This window comes from Syngnathus acus, chromosome 13 (assembly GCF_901709675.1).
Source record: "Syngnathus acus chromosome 13, fSynAcu1.2, whole genome shotgun sequence".
Lineage (NCBI taxonomy): Eukaryota > Metazoa > Chordata > Actinopteri > Syngnathiformes > Syngnathidae > Syngnathus > Syngnathus acus.
Genome location: NC_051098.1, coordinates 3,181,311 through 3,200,547, shown reverse-complemented (window position 1 = coordinate 3,200,547; position 19,237 = coordinate 3,181,311). Strand labels below are relative to the sequence as shown.

The following is a 19,237-nucleotide window of genomic DNA, read 5'->3' as shown; positions in this document are numbered from 1 at the left end:
ACTTGCATAATCCTATTTACAACACTCATCTATGAAGAAAGGTGGAGGAAGACCACTCCGCCAGCTTACCATAAAAGAAGTATGAAAACAACTCAAGCATCCTGTGCAATGCCTTTGTCAGCACCTGTCTTCCTAACAATACTACCTCAGAACCCTCACCTGAATTCGGCACTCAGAGGAATACAAAATAAGAAATCGCCTGTGACGTTTTTACAGAAGTATGTATTACGTACTGAGAGGCACTTGTTGACATAATTCCCTCTTGGAACTAATAGTTGGTGGGTGTCGATAGAGTTGTTTGTGTAGCGGACTTCCAGCTGACTTCCTGTTTTTGGCAAGTGAAAAGTAAAGTATTTTGCAAAACACCTCCTGCGTGACCTTTTATTCTTCACCCCATTTCTTCTTTTCCTTTCGGCCTGTTCCTATCTCACCCTATCCAGTGAATCCTCTTCTCTTACCCCAACTAACTTCATGTCCTCTTTCACTCCATCCATAAATCTCCTCTTTGGTCTTCCTCTTGACCTCCTTGCCTGGTAGTTCCATCCTCCGCATCCTTCTACCAATATATTCACTATCCCTCCTCTGAACATGTCATTCTTCACCACACTAGTTTTTTAATGACCTCAGATGGCAATTATCGATCGCAATTTAATGCGTGTCAATGTTCGAAAAAAATCATCTTACTAACAGCCTCTCTGAAACTGTATCTTGGGACCTTCTGCATAAATGTGTTGAAGACTGATATCTTTTCAAAATTTTAGATATATTAAATTCATTTTAATCTATTTTTTATTGAAATTCAATTAAAGAAAAATAATTATTTTTCTCATACAATACTGCATTTAAAAACAGGTGAATGCATTTTAAAAGGTTAAAGTCACTGCCTTTAAACTTTCATGCCCTAATTGCACTGGAATGAACACAGAGCAATGATCCGTCACTTAGGTAGTGAGATAACAATGATCATGAACACAATTTAAAAAATGAATGCAATGCTTTTCCAGACTACTCAAATTCTTATCTTATTAAAATCTTGTTGAATAAATGTTCTTACCTTAGACATGAGTTTGAGACCTCGTTCTATCCTAGGAAGAGGCTTTTTCTCCAAGATACCAGCCTCATATGGAGATACAATAGCTGGATTAACAAATCGCAGAAACATGGCACTGCCCACTGCACCAATACTATTCTGCGGGAATCTCTGACTCACCACCTGTGTGAAGGAGGATGAAAGAAGCAGGGGCAGTTGAAAAGGGAAAAACAAAAGAGATGTCAAACAAAAATAAAGTAGAGTTGTGGGAAAGGGGGCCAGGAAGAGGCAAGAGGACAAAAGCATGAATTATGATGAAGGGAACAATGAAGCAGACATTTGAAAAATGATTATCCAGTATCACTATCTATACATGACCAGAGTCAGGTGAGCCATGACAACATAAATGCTGATATCGGGATAAGGAAAAGTAAATAATGATGCTCTGAATTCATGCATGGCTCAAACCAGAGCAAGAGTGAATCTCATTACATATTAATCTAAGATCAGGACTACAACAGAGAGCAAATGAGCATGAACTCAACCACATTGAGAAAATGTGTCAAAGAATGAAAACCGATATATAAGCAGTGAATGATAGATGTACAAAATTTTGTTGTGATGCCAAAAAGTAGAGAATCTAAATGGGTGACTATAACATCTTGTTTGGAAGTCAGACAGGGTTGTACGAAACCCTGTGTCAAAATTTATTGTGGGTTACAATAATTGCATTTTGTCCAAACTTCCAAAACAGGAGATGGTGTACAAGCAAAAAGAAATGTTTGCATTTATCTTCTATGCAATTTCTACGTGCAAACTGTCCAAACCAACGTAGGGAGAAAAACTGTTTGGATTTACTAAGCTAAACTCTTTTCTTTCTTTTGTTTTTGGAGGCAAACAAAACTGAATAGTCCACATTTATAGTCAACGTGATAAGATTTATCAGAAACTTACAAAAAATAAGTTAAAAGCTACTGCATCTAGTTCGGGTAAAGTATGTAGCGAAACAAAAATGAATTTGGGGCATTGTTTATGTTTCGAAACCACACAATATATGTTAAAATTTAGAATGTCAAAGTGTTGCAGCAGAGAATTTCTTTTTTTTGGGGGGGACATTTTAATATATTTGTATTGTAGAAAAATATTGATACCACAACAATCATTGGCATTGAAAAAAAAAAAATCAATTGAAAAACAATAGATGTGTTTAAAATATCTGCACTCATGGGGCCTGGTCGGGCTCAGCCCGGAAGGACAACATGGGTCACCCTTTTCAAGGGCTTAATGACCTGTGGGAGGGGCCATGGGGGGTTGCTGAGAGAGCTGTGCAGCGGTCTGATACCCAGCTACAGAAGTTGGCTCTAGGGATGTGAAATGTAAACTCTCTGGAAGGAAAACATCCAAGCTGTTGTGTGAGGCAAAAAACGTTCCAACTCAAGTCTAAGGTGGCTCTATCGTGGTTGGTCGTGGCGACAATCCCTGAATCGTGGTCACCAGCGGCAAGGAATGCCCTCAAGATTTAGAAAGAGTCCTAACGGGCCTTTTTGGCCTGTGGAACTCAGCAAGGCCATGAAAAACACATTCCAGACGGCTTTGGTGATATACTGGACCATCAGCCGATGTCTCAGAACGGGAAAGCAGTGCACCTTTAAAACTGTGTATAGTTGAAATTGGGTACTGCTGACCTCGACTTGGGACGTTGTGAGTCGGTGGAGAGAATACCTCAAAATCCTCAATGCCACTGACACGCCTTCCATTGAGGAAGCAGAACCAGGAGAATCTGAAGGGTGCTCTCCTCTCTGTGGTTGAAGCCACCGAGGTGGTTAAAAATCTCCTTGGTGGCAAGGCCCCGAGGATGGATGAGATCCACCCGGAGTTCCTTTATGCTCTGAATGTTGCGGAGTCTTGTTCACAAGTGTGGACCTGATGGAGCGGGAAATGGACAGGTGGATCAGAGCAGCATCTGCTGTGATGCAGACTCTGTACCAGTCTATTGTGGTGAAGAAGGTGCTGAGCCAAAATGCAAAACTCTCGATTTACCGTCGTTCTACTTTCCTGCCCTCACCTATGGTCACAAGCTGCGGGTTGTGACCTAAATGAGCTTTTCAGATACAGCCGAAATGAATTTCGCCCACAGGGTGTCTAGGCTTTCCTTTAGCGGTTGGATGAGAAGGTCATTAAGGGGGGCACTCTGAATCAAGACGCTGCTCTTTTGCGTTGAAAGGGAGCAGATAAGGTGGTTTGGGTATCTGATTAGGATGCCTCCTAGATGCCTGCCAGGTGAGGTCCCACCTGCAGCAGACCCCGGGAACGTCCCAAGACACGAAGAGACTATGTCTACCGGCTGACCTGGGAACGCCTTGAGATTCCTGCGGAAGAGCTGGAAGAAGTGGGAGGTAAGTATAGGCTTTACTGCTTAAGCTGCTGCCTCAGAGATTCAACCCCGGATAAGCGGTAGATTGTGGATGGATGGGTAGGTGGCCCGCCTTTGGTGATTACGCCAAGTGCTACAAAAATGGCCATGGTTATATCATTATTTTGAACTTTCTTGGCTTTGACTATTTTTTCAGATGCCATTGATATTTGCATTAATGTTCATAAACACCGCGTGACAGAATGAAGGCAAAATAATTTTCAGTGGCGTGTTGCTCTAATTTGTTTTTTGACCTAATTTCTTTTACACCATAGATGTGTATAAACTCCCACTACAGTACATAGCAAAAACATTCTCACATTCTCTAGTTTATCCCCAGTCCATTTTGTATGCTCATTGAGCTGCATTCCTGTAACCTCCTTCTGCTTAGTGTGGACACACAGGTGCTGCCACACATCTTTGCTAATCTTCCAAAGAATCTAACAAATCCCCTGTCGTCTACTTAAAAAAATCCCTCTATAATGGTACGATCAAACCAAACACTAATTTAACTTTTCTCACAATGTGATTACATATAATGTATAATATAATGCTGTACAACACAGGCAGCTTCTAAAACCGGAACGAGCCAAAAAGGAGTAGGCTTGGAGAATGGTGAGCGTTAGCATACCTATCGTTTAGCCAGTTGTTGCTTGTTCATGTCTGTTCTTGGTGTTGGGTTTTGTCGAATAAATTTCCCCCAAAATGCGACTTATACTCCGGAGCGACTTATATTTTTTTTTTCACATTATTGTGCATTTTATGGCTAATGCGACCCATATTCCGGAGCAACTTTTAGTCCGAAAAATACGGTACTTCACAATAGTACTACCTTTTTCCGTGACAAATAACAGAAGCGCCAAGTCACATGACAATCCTCTGTGAAATACTGAGTGGCCCATCCCACATTACTAAACATTCCCAGTGCAATGCTGGGATTTGTTCGTCATTAAGTTAGTTATGTTAGCAAGAATGGTACGTTTGTTGAGTGATATATTGGCTCAGATTGTTACACGTGGCAGGTTCAGAGAGACAAGCTAGAGAAGTATACAATTGTGAATCAAGTTGATTCAGACCACCTCATAGCCTACCAAGCCAAACTGTACCATAATCAGGGATGAGAATGGCAAATGTGAACACTGAAAAGTAGCCGGGGGTCTGGGGGCCGATGAGACTGATTTTTTATATCTATCTATCTATCTATCTATCTATCTATCTATCTATCTATCTATCTATCTATCTATCTATCTATCTATCTATCTATCTATCTATCTATCTATCTATCTAGTATATGTAACATTAGCTTACATGTAACATCATGTTACTTTCTAAACGAGATATGGGCAAACTACGGCCCGCGGGCCACATCCGGCCCACGGGGCCGTTTAATCCAGCCCGCCAAACCTGAATAAATTTTATTAAACTTTTTTTTGTCATTTTCCCTGCAATGACTATGTTTTTCCCCAGTAGATGGGGAAGCGCCCACCCGCGCATTTACTCCCGGAAGCCGTGTCAGAAAGCTCGGTGCACACTCACAAGTGCGTGTACTCAGTAGTACGGACCCGGCGCACTCCGCGGTCTATTTATATGAGTGCCGAATTTTGAGTGTGGGCTGTGACGTCAGCATTCTCGTAATTCGCGCGCTGAGCTTTCAGATACCATTTTACGCTAAAGCCACCCACAAACCTTCCCTTGGAATCCTTCCATTAAAGTGAGTGGCCCGAGGAAAAGAAAGGTGGACACTGAGTGCCGAGTGTTAAAAAAAAAAGAGTGGACAATTTGGCTTGACCTACGTGTGTGAGCAGATGTTCAGCCACATAAACATCAACAAAGCCCGTCACAGATCTATGTTAACGGACCGACACCACGGCTCTATCCTAAGAATTACCACAACAAATTTTACTCCAGACTATGATGCACTAGCAAAAAAGGGAGACCAACAATACTATTCCCACTGAAGAGGAGTCTCTCTAGTTGGTTGTAAAAAAAAAATGCATTTTGAAAATAATTTGTACAAATAGCAGGGATTGAAACTAATGACCATTCTCATTTTCAAACAATGCAGGATGTTTGCGACTAATCTTAACTTTTAACGTTCTTAAGGCCGACTTTAATGAAGTGTTTCCCGTTTCCTCACCTCTGTCACCATGTGTTTGTGAGTTAAAGCTCTGCTCTGTTTGTCACCGTGTTGCCGTTTTGATTTCTTTATTACTTTATGTAGATGTATTCATTCACTGATTCTTCAAGATGATGTATTTGGTCAGAATGTTTGGCGTTTGATGTGATTTCGCCTCATTAGATAAACATCTTTCATAAATCTGACCTGCAGGCGCTGAAGTGATGGAAACTGTTATTCATAATAACAGTGTCGCGTGTACCGTAATTTTCGGACTATAAATCGCACCGGAGTATAAGTCGCATCAGCCATAAAATGCCCAAAAAAGTGAAAAAAAACATATATAAGTCGCTCCGGAGTATAAGTCGCATTTTGGGGGGCAATTTATTCGACAAAATCCAACACCAAGAACAGTCATGAACGAGCAACAACAGGCTAAACGATAGGTATGCTAACGTGACATAAACACAAACTAAGAGCTGAGAACGGCCCTGACGTAAAATTCAGAGTTATTCAAAAAACTATTACATAAATAACACGTTAATAAAACCATCTGTGTCACTCCAATTCATTAAATCCATCAATCGTCCTTTGTCAACAATGCGTGCGCGCCGCTGACGGCTCTTGCACTTCAAAATATTCCACAGGCCCATATAACGATATATAAATTATATATCAAATAACTATTATATAAGCAATAATGTTATCAAACCATCTGTGCACGCTAAATCATTAAATCCATCGATCAAATTCCTCGTCCTTTGTCAACAACGCCGCGCGTGCGTGCGCCCTGACGTCAGCCTCGTCGTTACTCCACAGATCTACTATATAACTTTATTGTAGCGTTAACAAAGTTCAAGGAAAGACGTGGGTTTGGTAAACGGCTCTTTATTTAACAAAACAAACTTACAGGCGTGTGGTGGCGTGGACTTCCAGCCACGGAAATGGAAGAGAGCTCCATAGACGATAGGTATGCTAACGTGACATAAACACAAACTAAGAGCTGAGAACGGCCCTGACGTAAAATTCAGAGTTATTAAAAAAACTATTACATAAATAACACGTGAATAAAACCATCTGTGTCACTCCAATTCATTAAATCCATCAATCGTCCTTTGTCAACAATGCGTGCGCGCCGCTGACGGCTCTTGCACTTCAAAATATTCCACAGGCCCATATAACGATATATAAATTATATATCAAATGACTATTATATAAGCAATAATGTTATCAAACCATCTGTGCACTCTAAATCATTAAATACATCGATCAAATTCCTCGTCCTTTGTCAACAACGCCGCGCGTGCGCCCTGACGTCAGCCTCTACTATATAACTATATTGTAGCGTTAACAAAGTTCAAGGAAAGACGTGGCTTTGGTAAACGGCCCTCTATTTAACAAAACAAACTTCCAGGCGTGTGGCGGCGTGGACTTCCAGCCACGGAAATGGAAGAGAGCTCCATAGAATAGGACAGGGCGTGCGTAAAAGCCATGACCGAGCCCCATCCACCGTCCCCGGACAGCCACCCAGCCGAGCGCCGGCCCTCGACTTCCATCCACGGAGGTGAAAGACAGCTCGGTAGAGGACCGGGCGTGCGTAAAAGCATTGTCCGAGCCCCATCCACCGTCCCTGGACAGCCACCCGGCCGAGCGCCGGCCCCCGACTTCAATCCACGGAAGTGAAAGAGAGCTCCGTCGAGTCAATCTTTGTCCTTTTTGTAAACAACGCCGCGTCGCGCTGCTGACGTCGCGCTGCTGACCGCGACGTCGCGCTGCTGACGTCACTTGAAATTCAAATTACAGTAATCCCTTGCTACATTGCGGTTCGTTTATCGCGGTTTCATTTTTTTTTTTGGAAATGTTTTGAAAAAAAACATAAGTCGCTCCTGAGTATAAGTCGCCCCCCCACCCAAACTATGAAAAAAAACGCGACTTATAGTCCGAAAATTACGGTAATGAGAATCACTGATAGTAGTTTTTTGGTGAAGTATTTTTTTAATGCTGTTAATAAATGCATTTGTTTTCAAAAAGCTTTATTTGAATATCCATGCTTTACTACCTACTAAAGGCCAAAACCTTTTATGCAATGACCTTTACATGTTATTTATATTACTTCACACAAACACTATATCCATTTGCTCCTGGTTCGGCCCCCCGGTCAAAATTTAGAACCCAATTCGGCCCGCAAGTCAAAAAGTTTGCCCACCCCTGTTCTAAAACCACATGATTGGAAAAGTAAAAAAGTACCTTTGTGTTTTTTTGTTTCGATGTGCTCCTTAATGTTCCTAGTGCCGCGACCTCCATAGCTGATCATATCTTGACAGAAAATACACAAAACCTTCCCCGGGACATCTACATTACGGATATGTTCCGTCAGGCACGTGGTTACGGACTGTGTTCCGAGCTGTACAATGACGCTGCTCTCGAGCCATGTCCATCTGAAGCAGTTCTCCATCCCGTTCGGCTTGTCTATTTCCCTGGCAAGATCCTCATGCTGGCGAAAACCTTTGCTGAGTAGGCCCTAGATCTATCTAACTAAATAACTCGTCTACAAGTGATGAAAACCCAATCGCAAATTCACATTGTGGCGGTGTAAAAACACTACTTCTCCGCGTAAGTTAAGTTAACAAGTGGAAAAGATGTGACAAAAGTAGCGCCAAAATGCTGCCGAAAATAAGGTGGATGTTGTCGCATCACTGCTGCCAGTGAGTTAGGTTTACAGAGGCAAGTCGATTTCGGTACTCACAGCTTAACTAATTTTGCCTTGAGATGTGCCAAAAGATGCCGTCGCGGCGGGCTGGCGAATGCTCGCGAGTCGCTGAGGCTAACGTTGCCGGCCTCTTCCATACCCCCAATATATAAAAAAAAAAAGAAGTATTCTACGGATTTACACGATTCACGAAAATGATACTTTTGACGGAAAAAAACATGGAAATCCGCGGATCCGCGGAAAATTCTCATCCCTGCATAATATTAAATGCCCATTGGCTATTACTGAGGAAATCTGGGATGTCAAAAAAATCCCCATTTCCCTATCTGCCAGAAAGTGGCTGAATCCTTTGTCAAAGGCATGCTGGCCTTACCTCAGCGTTGTTTTGCACTCTGAACGGTCAATACAAACAGTGAAGTTGGTTCATTGAGAGGCTCTCGTTACTTCATATGGAGATCCTAGCCTGAAATGCGCACTTAGCGGACTTAGAACAGTGTTTTTAGCAAGAAAATAACGGAGGCTTAGTAACAGTGGCAATGTAAGATGGTTGTCCTCTGACTTTAGCTGCAAGGGGGCTATTGTTAGTCCATTCTATACATCCGTAAATGTCCGTTGCTGCCGACAACAGTCATAATGTCGTTGTCGGGGTTCGCGTCCAGATTTTTCCGAATGTATTTTCTATTGTTATCGATTCAAACCGTGAGGGCGGACATTTTGTTTCATTCATTTGTATGGCCCCGTTGATGTGATGAAATGATTTGGAGTGACACGGATGGTTTGAGAGACTTGTTATTTATGTTATAGTTATTTGAATAATTGTTAATATGTTACGTCAGGCACGCTCTCAGTTCGTTTGTGTTTATGTAACCTTAGCATACCGCATCGTTTAGCCTGTTGTTGCCTATTCATGTCTGTTCTTGGTGTTGAATTTTGTTAACGTTCCCCCAAAATTACGACTTGTACTCTGGTGTGACTTATCCCTGATGGTCCAGTGGTTAGGATGCAGAGCTTTTACCACCCGCGGCCTGGGTTCGATTCCCGGTCAGGGAACCCTATGCAGCCGGGGGCACATGTCAGTGTCTCCACTATGTTGGTCCTAAGCCCGGGTAAATGCAGAGGGTCGCAACAGGAAGGGCATCTGGCGTAAAAACTGTGCCAAACACTTCTCATTCGAATCATCTGGACAAAAACGGGTGTTTTGCTTTGGCGACCCTTCGGGGATAAGCCGAAAGGAGTCACCACCACCACTCCGGTGCGACTTATATATGTTTTTTTCTTCTTTATTATGCATTTTATGGCTGGTGCGACTTGTACTCCGGAGCGATTTATAGTCCAGAAAATACGGTACATGATAAAATAAAATTGCCTGTTTTCCAAGTCAAATTTTTTAATCCAATCATAAAATAAAAAATTGATTTAAAAAAAAAATGATACGGATTATACAAGATTTGCTTTTGTTAAGCCAAAGCATAAATAATGTGGAGGGACCACCAAGTTCAAAGAGGACTGGTCCATGCAAGATATGACACTGAATGACACAGAATGACACTGGCGCGTCCATAATTGGTCACAGCAGAAAACACACCTGATTGTGAGATACCTTGTAAGACAGGGGTGTCCAAACTTTTTGCAAGGAGGGCCAGATTTGATTAAGTGAAGGGGTTCCGGGGGCCAATAATTTTTTCGGACATTTCTTAACTACAAACATTTCATGCAAATGCACACAGTTATAAAACAAATTTCACTGTCCCAATTGTCTTTATTTTTCAAATGACAAAATAACCAAATATAAGCCACTCAGGCAGATGTGAACAACTCTAAAAACACAAATTCTGCCTTTCATTCATATCTGAAGAGTCAGATAACATTGAACAAACTGTATGAAATACCTTAAATTTACATGAGTTTAAAATTATTGTTGCCTCATTTTAAACAGGAGTGAAAGTAACGCAAAGTTGTCTGTTATTATTAAAACTTAAAAAAAGTGAATTTTGCTCTGGTCATTTACAATATCTTCCAGAAAGTAATAGTTTGTGTCACGTCTACAGTTTCATAACATCAACAGTACCATGGCCACTTCGAATTATTTAATATTAAGTAATATTTACTTTTGATTTACTTTTGACTCACAGCCCCGCATGAAGAATCGCTGTTGTGATGCCAGTTCAGCTTGGAGCTGCTTCACTTTATCAGCTCGGTCACTCCCTGTTAGCTTGTCGTATGTGTTAGCATGTTTAGTCTAATATATTAGACTATAGTGTCTCTTTAGGTTGAAATCCTTAAACAAGACAACTGTCTCTTTACAAATTAGACAAACACAATTGCCTTGATTTTCAGTGAAGTATTGTAATTCCCATTTCTCTTGAAAGCGACGGCCTTCAATATCAACTTGACTCGTTTTCTTTGCAGTCGCCATGGCAGAAATGAGCGGAGAGGGGTGGTGCTGCCAACTTTTGGTAATAGGAGGAATTACAGTTTCAAGTTTCATGATTTTTTTGTATTCAATTTGACAGTGCCCTGCACTGGGCCATAAATAATAAATTATAAGACCGTAGCTGCGGGCCGTATGAAATCTGACCGGGGGCCAGATTTGGCCCGCGGGCCGGACTTTGGACATGCCTGTTGTAAGAGAACCTTATCTGTTATCTGAGCTCGTTTTTAAACTGTGGGAGGAGTACAATCACTGTTAACATAGGAAAGTCATTATAGGGTCACTTTCACAATGGAAATCTATTGCTGAAAGTTCAAAGACCATAAAGTTCAAAGACCATGATTAAAATGGAGCCATGCGAAAGGAATGACATGGAACGTGTACCCTAGTGACTTGACCGTTGACCTTAAGTACCCTTTCCGGGTTTATGTATGCAAGGAAGGAAAGTTACCGTACATTTATTGGAGGCAAAGTTATCACCACATTTCATCAGCTGTTCAAGTCATTGTCATTAGTTAGGAAAGTCAACTGAGACAGGTGCATCATGCAGATGTGTAAAATCCATATCTGGAGAAATATGAAGGCAGAGGAAATGTTCTGAAACAAATGCCTCTTGTGTAAGAGCAAACAGCAAGTCTTGAGAGTAAGAGAATAATGAATGCCACTGCTTCGTGGAGACTGTTAATTCAAAATGCATAAAATGGCAACAGTGTTAGTCCAGTGATTGTAGTAAAGTTGTACAATAGAGATGCTATATGATACTTGATTACTGCTGAACTCATTTATGTATATTTAGATTTGACATTCCATGTGACATTCTCCCAATCCTCTTCTGGATCATTCAAATGCTCTCGAGCAAACTTCAGACAGGCCTGTACTGGCTTAAGCAGGGGGACACGTCTGGCACTCCAGGATTTGAGTCCCTGGCGGTGTAGTGTGTTACTGATGGTAGTCTTTGTTACTTTGGTCCCAGATCTCTGCAGGTCATTCACTAGGTCCCTCCGTGTTTTTTTTGGATTTTTGTTCACCGTTCTTGTGATCATTTTGACTCCACGGGGTGAGATCTGGCGTGGAGCCCCAGATCGGGGCCATTATTGACCAAATACTTACTTTCCACCATAATTTGCAAATAAATTCTTTAAAAATCAGACAATGTGATTTTCTGGATTTTTTTTTTTTTTTTTTTTTTTTTTTTTCCGCTCATAGTTGAAGTGTACCTATGATGAAGATTAAAGCCATCTCTCATCTTGTAAGTGGGAGAACTTGCACAATTGGTGGCTGGCTGTATACTTTTTTTGCCCCACTGTATATATAGGATTGTTGAGCCTTGACAAAGGATTGTGTTCATCTTTATGCCACTCTAATTTTACTTGAATTGACCAAGTTCTAAGATGTTACTGAGATATATGTGCAGATAAGGTAGGTGATGTGTTGATCAAGTTAACTTGGCTTTAGTCTACTAACCCTTGCCAGAGTTTTTATAGTTTGAAAAGTTAAGTAAAAGAACCAAATGCATCTTACTTATTAACATTTTTTACCTTTGGAGGCTGTATCAGAGCATAGTTGGAGCAACACTCGGGTAAAACTAAATTTGGCACATTTAAAAAAGTATACATTACTGTAAAAAGCAAGAGCAGGCTTGTGGTTCTCTGTATTAAAGTATGAAAAAGCTTAAATGTGATAAGCACAGGATTGGTTTTAGATTGATGATGGCAAATTGAGCTGAAACTATACAATCAATCGATGCATCCCTATTGTACATAAGTTGAAAATGCAAAAAAGAATAAAACATTTCTGGATTAAATTAAAATCATTTTAAACAAATGAAGACAATAAACCAAGTGAGGAAAATGCAAAAAAAGCCTTTTTTTGCTTCAAGGGGAAAGTATCTGGGGGGGAAAGTATCTGAGGGAAAATAGAGTCTCCAAACTTACTGATTTTTTGTTTTCCTTTTTTTCTTTTACAGTTGCCTTATTCAGTAGAGAGTGGCAAGTAGCCTACAGAACAGAGACGAGTACAATCATGGTCACAGCACCAGCTACACATACGCACAAAGCCCTACCAATTAAGGTACACAGACAAAAGCTGAAGGCTGTAAAGTTCAAGTCACTCATAAGATAGGATGCGTCATTGAGCTGTTTGTTAATTGGCAGGGAAGCATGCCATGCATACACAGTTGTTGCTGGAATTCGATGCACTCTTTCTGTGTAGCTTATAAGCTGCAAAAGGAAACTCAAAATGAAGAATGGGAAACCAAATGTTATAAAAAGTATCATCGGTGAACAAGGACAGGACCCACTGTTTGGGTGTTTAGGGATACATTTCAAACCTGGACAACAGCACCAATATGAAATTCAGCATTAAGAGTAGTAGTGGCAGCAGCAGCATCAGTGTGAAGCTGCCCAGGGTTTGAGGAAAGTAAAATGGTTATCATGGCTAAATAAAAAAAGGTTTTCGCTCATCAATGCTGTAATCATATCTATTGCATCAGCTTATAATATTTTCCAAATTTGTGCGCGTGTGTGTGGGTCACATGTGTGTGAATTGCCTAAAATAATAGAATTAATGTAAAACGTCTTTCAATTTTAGGTGCACATTTACCCAGTGTTTACATTTAGGAATGGAAACAACATTCTTCTCCATTGTGAAACAGTTGTCGGAAATGTGCTAATAGCTTTAGATGTGATCAAAGCCTTAAATGTATTAGGATTTTACAGATCACACATCTCAGATAAAAAAAATTACAGAGAAACTTTGCTTCATTAGGAAATGTTCCATGGGAGGATACTATATATCTGCAGTGAAGCCATCTATGAAGCATTGGCTTTTTAAAGATGACCTCATTTAAATCGCTTTTAGCATCATGAAAACCCATAGTGACCTTGAATTGGTCACTATCCAAATCGCATGATTTTCTAATGGTTGGATTTATACTGCAGTTCTAAGGGCCCAATTTCTTTTGGTGGTAATATCAATGTTTCTCAATAAAATTTTATATATTGAATACCTGCACCCAAGAGCAAGGGTTCTCAAACTGGGGTCTCCTGGTACTCAGACATCAGCAAATTTTACCTTGGGAGCCCACAAAATAATTTGCAATAAATTATGTTGTACAGCAATCCCTCATTTATCGCGGATAATTGGTTCCAAAAACCACCCGCGATAAGTGAAATCCGCGAAGTACGATCACCAACAAGAAGTACTGGGCAGGCTAACGAGTTCGCGGAAAGATGCTAATTCGCGATCGTGCTAACACGTGAAAACGGACTTCTAAAGGAATGTAAACGAACATTCTACATTGTCCTAAAGGTTAGACACGTTTCCTCAATTTAGAAGTTTTATTTTGACTTTTAAATGTTTTTTTAATTTGGAAAAAAAATCCACGATGTAGTGAAGCCGCGATAAACGAAACGCGAAGTAGCAAGGGATCACAGTATTGTTTTAATATTTTATTTATTACTTGACAATTATTATTTATTATTGTTGTTGTAATTCATTTCATACTCAATGCTTTATTTATGCTATGTGATTTATTTATTACTCTCCTCTTTGTTTTTCGGCGTATAATGGCTTGTAAATTTGAATGGGCTGTTCAAATACTAAATATGTCAAATATTGTCGCGTGTGCTAAACAGAAAAAAGCTCCTTCACTGTTGCTACAGGCCTCTTTGCAGCAACTGACCAGTTTTGTTAAATTTTGTAGGGACATTCAGTTCTTGGTATTGTCACTGTTGTGTCTTTATTTTCCCATCTTGATAACTGCCCTCACTGTGTTCCGTGATGTATTCAATGCCTTGGAAATTGCTTTGTTTTCCTGACTGACACCTTGGAACAATGATATATCTCTGATGCTACGGAAGCTCTCAGTAGACCGCAGTTTGTGCTGTAAGACGTGGCTCCAAAGATGACAGCAAAAGCCTATTATAACAGCTTAACCTTATCTGGGGTTAATCAATCAGTGCTGTTTCTAAACGGTCGCAAGTGTGTGTTGACTTCTACTTGAGTTCTACTTGACTTTTACGATGAGTTTGACTGTGATTGGTCAATTCTAAACACAGCCATGTCCACAGTTGTAAGAGGGTGAGCACACTTGTGCAATCATTATTTTACTTGCTTCTTGAAAATATTTCTTATTTTTTTCCCAATTCATTTGCAGAGGAAACAATGTTGGAAAAGTTTTGAAATACAGTGAAAGGCCGGAAGTCAACCACCTCGGTAGTCAACATATTCGTGTTTTAACGCAAAATGTCGGGAAATCTTTGCCTCTGTTCTCGGACAAAGCTTCGGAAACCGGCGTTAGTTAGCGTTGTTGTTTCGCGGGTTTTAAACAATGGCAGTTGTGCGCGCCGCGCTTCCAAAAATCGCGAGACCACGAGATAACGGGGGTTCAAGCCGAGAGTTGAGTTCACGCGATAATCGAAAGCTACTGTACGTATTTGAAACAATAGCTGGAACGCTGCATCGGAAAGAGAGAGAGAGTGTGAGAGAGCGCGCTGGCGAGAGAGCGAGAGAGAGAGAGAGAGAGAGAGAGAGAGAGAGGGAGATCGAGAGAGTGCAAGACTTCAGAGCCTGTTATGTACAAAACACTCAATTTCTTTTAAAAATAATTGTTGTTCGGAGTATTGAAAGCTGAATTCCCTGGCCCAAAAGAAGTTTGAGAACCCCTGTCCTTTCAGTTATGTCCCTCTGTTAGTTGAAAAGATGAGAAAGTTGGCTGCATTGTATTATTCAAAATCAGAAGCTACAATTAAATATATTCACAATTTCTCAAATAAATGTTATTTCACTGATGTTTAATTCTTGTGACAGACTATTGTGATGGCAAAAATCCAGACAATAAAGCCAATTATAATGTGGAGATACTTCACTTGCGTATCTTTCAGCAGATAAATTGCATTATAAAACAGTCGGAAATATAAAGTGGATACCGTTTCAAAATACTGTGGGATAAAACCACAATGATGAAAAGGCGCAATAGATTTGAAAGTATGAACTGGGTGCAATATAGAAAGCAGTGAGTTCAGCAGCATCAGAAACTGGAGAGAATGGAGAGGCAAGCTCTTGAAATGTATAAACGACAAACGGGTAAGAGCAAGGTTAGAAGCTATGGGTCATGATGGAGTTGAGGTTGGGGGGGGTCTACCTGGTAGAGACAGTGGCACACGCTGCGAAGCTGAGGGGGGAACTCGCTGGATGAGCCGATGATGGCATGGAAGAAGCATTCAGTGATCTGCAACAGGTTTCTCTGATTATCTTCCAAGTTCTCACCTTGTTCCAGTCTGATGAGTAAGGAGAACAATCGCATCAAAATTAACTCGACATTCTTTTCTAAAGACAGGTGGAAGTGTACAACTTTTAAGTAAAAAATCTCAATGAAAGCTCAAAGAATACTTTGAGGAACAGAATTTTGCAAACTAATTGTACACTATGAAATAGTATTTCCTGCTTCTTGATTTCTGAAAAAAAATCTAATAAAAACATTTTGCCACTGTTTTGTAGCACGACAATTTTAACATCTCACAAAGAAATCCAAACACAGCTTACATTTGAGTACTAACTGATATTTAGACTGCATCTACATAAAGATATTTTTCTGCAGAAAAGTCTAGAGGCCTGGCATGCTTGTAAATGCGCTTGAAAATGTATTTATGCAATTTCATGTGGATGAGTTGTTGTTGTTTTTTTAAATAAGGGGGCAGAAAGGGTGAAAATATTTGATTTTGAAAAACCCAGCTACATGTAGACAAGGCCTTAACATCAATCTCGAGTCTTGCAATTGTCGTGAAAAGATATTTCATCTTAATCAAATATTGTTCAAAAATACAAACAACAAACTTATCTAGATTCACTCATCTCCAACACCTTTTGATGAGTAAAAATTGTCATGATCAGCTTTTGAACATTCAACAGTTTTTCAAAAAGTTACAATCAATTTCCCTTAAATATTGTAACAAAGCTTTTTAGTACTGCAGTGGTGAGACAATGAACCCATACATCATCACACCATCGCTTACTTTGCTTTGGACTATTTGAGAAATGAGTAGGGCAGGGTGTTTTTTTTTTTTTTAATGAAGTGTTATGTAGTTTCTAGAATTGCCACAGTTAAGGAGGTGATAAAGGGAAGAATTGATTTCATTGTGGTCTGCATTGGACCTTTCTCTGTACAGGTCAGTTTCGGTTACCGAAATCTGGTCCACACGGTGTTCACAAGATTTTAAAATTGTCAGCTGACTTCCGAACTATGAGAAACCCCATACGTGACGAGAAAGAAAGAAAACAATCATGTGTGTGGTGTACACACGGGAAGAGCAACACATCACACACGAACCGATTTCATTTGGGAATACAGTCATCCCTCATTTATCGCAGATAATTGGTTCCAAGACCACCCACGATATGTGAAAATCTGCGAAGTCGTGTCACCCTCTCATTTTTAACATACATACATACATCTATTGTGTATCAATAAGTGTATATTAAACCATATAAGTACATTATGTTATCATTAGAACATCAAATAATAGTTTCAAACATGTAAATACTACCGTTTTGGCCCAAATATAAGACGATGTTTTTTGCATTGAAATAAGACTGAAAAAGTGGGGGTCGTCTTACATTCGGGGTCTAGACATTCAGGGCTGTGGACTCGGTTCGGACTCGGGGACTCGGACTCGGTCGGACTCGGCCATTTTTGCCGGACTCTGACTCTGTGCTGATTTTGACCGAGTCCACCGAGTCCGACAATAAAAAAAAAGAGGCAAGACGCAGCCAGAGAGTGTCAGATTACAGTCAGCGCGGTAGGAGTTGGAAGAAGCAGTAAAAACTCCACCAAACTCGTCGTAATGACCCGTGATATATGTTATATCCTTACTATTTTCCAGGTTCTTAGATAGCAAGAATAGGTCGGACAACGACGTGAATGATAACTGCTTTATTCCTTACTCACAGTGCGTTCACAGGGCGTACCAGAACAACACAGAATGCCCATCCCACTTCCGGGGTTTTTCTACTACGGAATTTGAGTTAGCCCAAAATACACAACATTTCTTCCCCTCTTACAATGAACGTGCTATATGCATGAACAACATAGTCTTATGCACCTATAACTTGACATCTTCAAGATCTATCAATAACTACCATTAAACAATTATCATATATGGTCCAGACAATTATGACAATAATATTCCCATGAAACCTTAACTTTGGGTGAGGGTGGACTACCTCGAATTATACCGAATTATAGCGAAAAACCGATGTCGTACGGCGTCGTACGGCGTCAACACTATGTTGTTTTCAATAAAAACATGAAGAACTCACGTTTGCGTCAGTCAATTTTAATTTTTATAAAGGATTATTCTCATTTGATGTCTTTAAATTCATCCGCGTTCTGCCATTGAAGCGGGGTGCATTCAAAGACCAGTCGTACAGACGGAAACGTTTTGTGATCAAATCTTTCATAACGAGAATGATTTGAGTGAATTGATTTGAATGAATAATTGAGAAGAAATTTCAGTTCTGAAGGCTCCTTTTGTCCCAAGCAAAGTGACAGATGGTGGGGAGGGGGGATAAAAATTGTAAAATCAATTCACTCAAATCATTCTCGTTATGAAAGATTTGATCACAAAACGTGTGTGGCTTTTTCTTAAATGAACACGTTTGACATTGCTATCGTGTCAGCTTTTAATTATATTGCGCTGTCATGTTAAAGCAAATTAATAAATGCAACAATATTAATTTGCTTTGAAAATACCTGAGTAATAAAATAAACGGATGGATGGATGAATGATGATCACAATTAAGTATAAAGTCTCCTTTGTAATATATACTCCTTGTAGCCTGTACCCAAAAAGAGGAGTTTCTTTGCATCGAGGTTTATGCAAAGAGCTCACGTAATTATATTGTTGCGTTTTGGTGAAGTGAATGAGTGTTCCGTCTGTACGACTGGTCTTTGAATGCACCCCGCTTCAATGGCAGAACGCGGATGAATTTAAAGACATCAAATGAGAATAATCCTTTATAAAAATTAAAATTGACTGACGCAAACGTGAGTTCTTCATGTTTTTATTGAAAACAACATAGTGCTGACGCCGTACGACATGGGTTTTTCGCTTTCCAAATAAGGGGTCGTCACTAATTATTTGTGTTTAGATAAATGTCTGAGCTATAATGGTGTAATTAATGATTAAAACTTGAAAGTATCTGTTTATTGTATTCGTTTATATGTTTAATAAAGACAAAGCCATCACAAAACTGTTGTAATTATTTAGATTTTGATCTAAATTAGCCTTGAATAAAGACTAAGCAGTCACATGAATTAACAGAAAAAATGGACAGCCGGACTCGGACTCGGACTCAGACTCGGACTCATGGTCAAGAGGCCGGACTCGGACTCGGTGCAAAAATCCGCCCGAGTCCACAGCCCTATCATTATAACCATTCACAACACTAGATATCTTTAAAGTGAAGTTACGTCACAGCGCCTTAAGTCTCGCGTGAGTTACCTCAGCTTATCGTGATTGTTGGAGCTTGTGCGCAGC

General features: G+C 40.1%; 1 protein-coding gene and 1 non-coding gene across 4 annotated transcripts in view; one reads left to right on the top strand and one right to left on the bottom strand.

Moving 5' to 3' along the window:
• nf1a (neurofibromin 1a) overlaps nucleotides 1-19,237 on the bottom strand; it is a 145,385-nt gene that overhangs the window by 61,905 nt on the left and 64,243 nt on the right. For 2 of the 3 annotated variants that reach the window (XM_037267697.1, XM_037267698.1), the window contains exons 29-31: nucleotides 15,844-15,979; nucleotides 12,635-12,697; nucleotides 1,055-1,213 (exon numbers count right to left, since the gene is read on the bottom strand). In XM_037267697.1, the coding sequence (XP_037123592.1) occupies nucleotides 1,055-1,213; nucleotides 12,635-12,697; nucleotides 15,844-15,979 (358 nt within the window). The remainder of the gene's footprint in view (nucleotides 1-1,054; nucleotides 1,214-12,634; nucleotides 12,698-15,843; nucleotides 15,980-19,237) is intronic. The other variant, XM_037267699.1, reaches the window with a different exon arrangement.
• trnak-uuu lies at nucleotides 9,247-9,319 on the top strand. The gene has a single exon. It is a non-coding gene; the product is annotated as a tRNA-Lys (tRNA).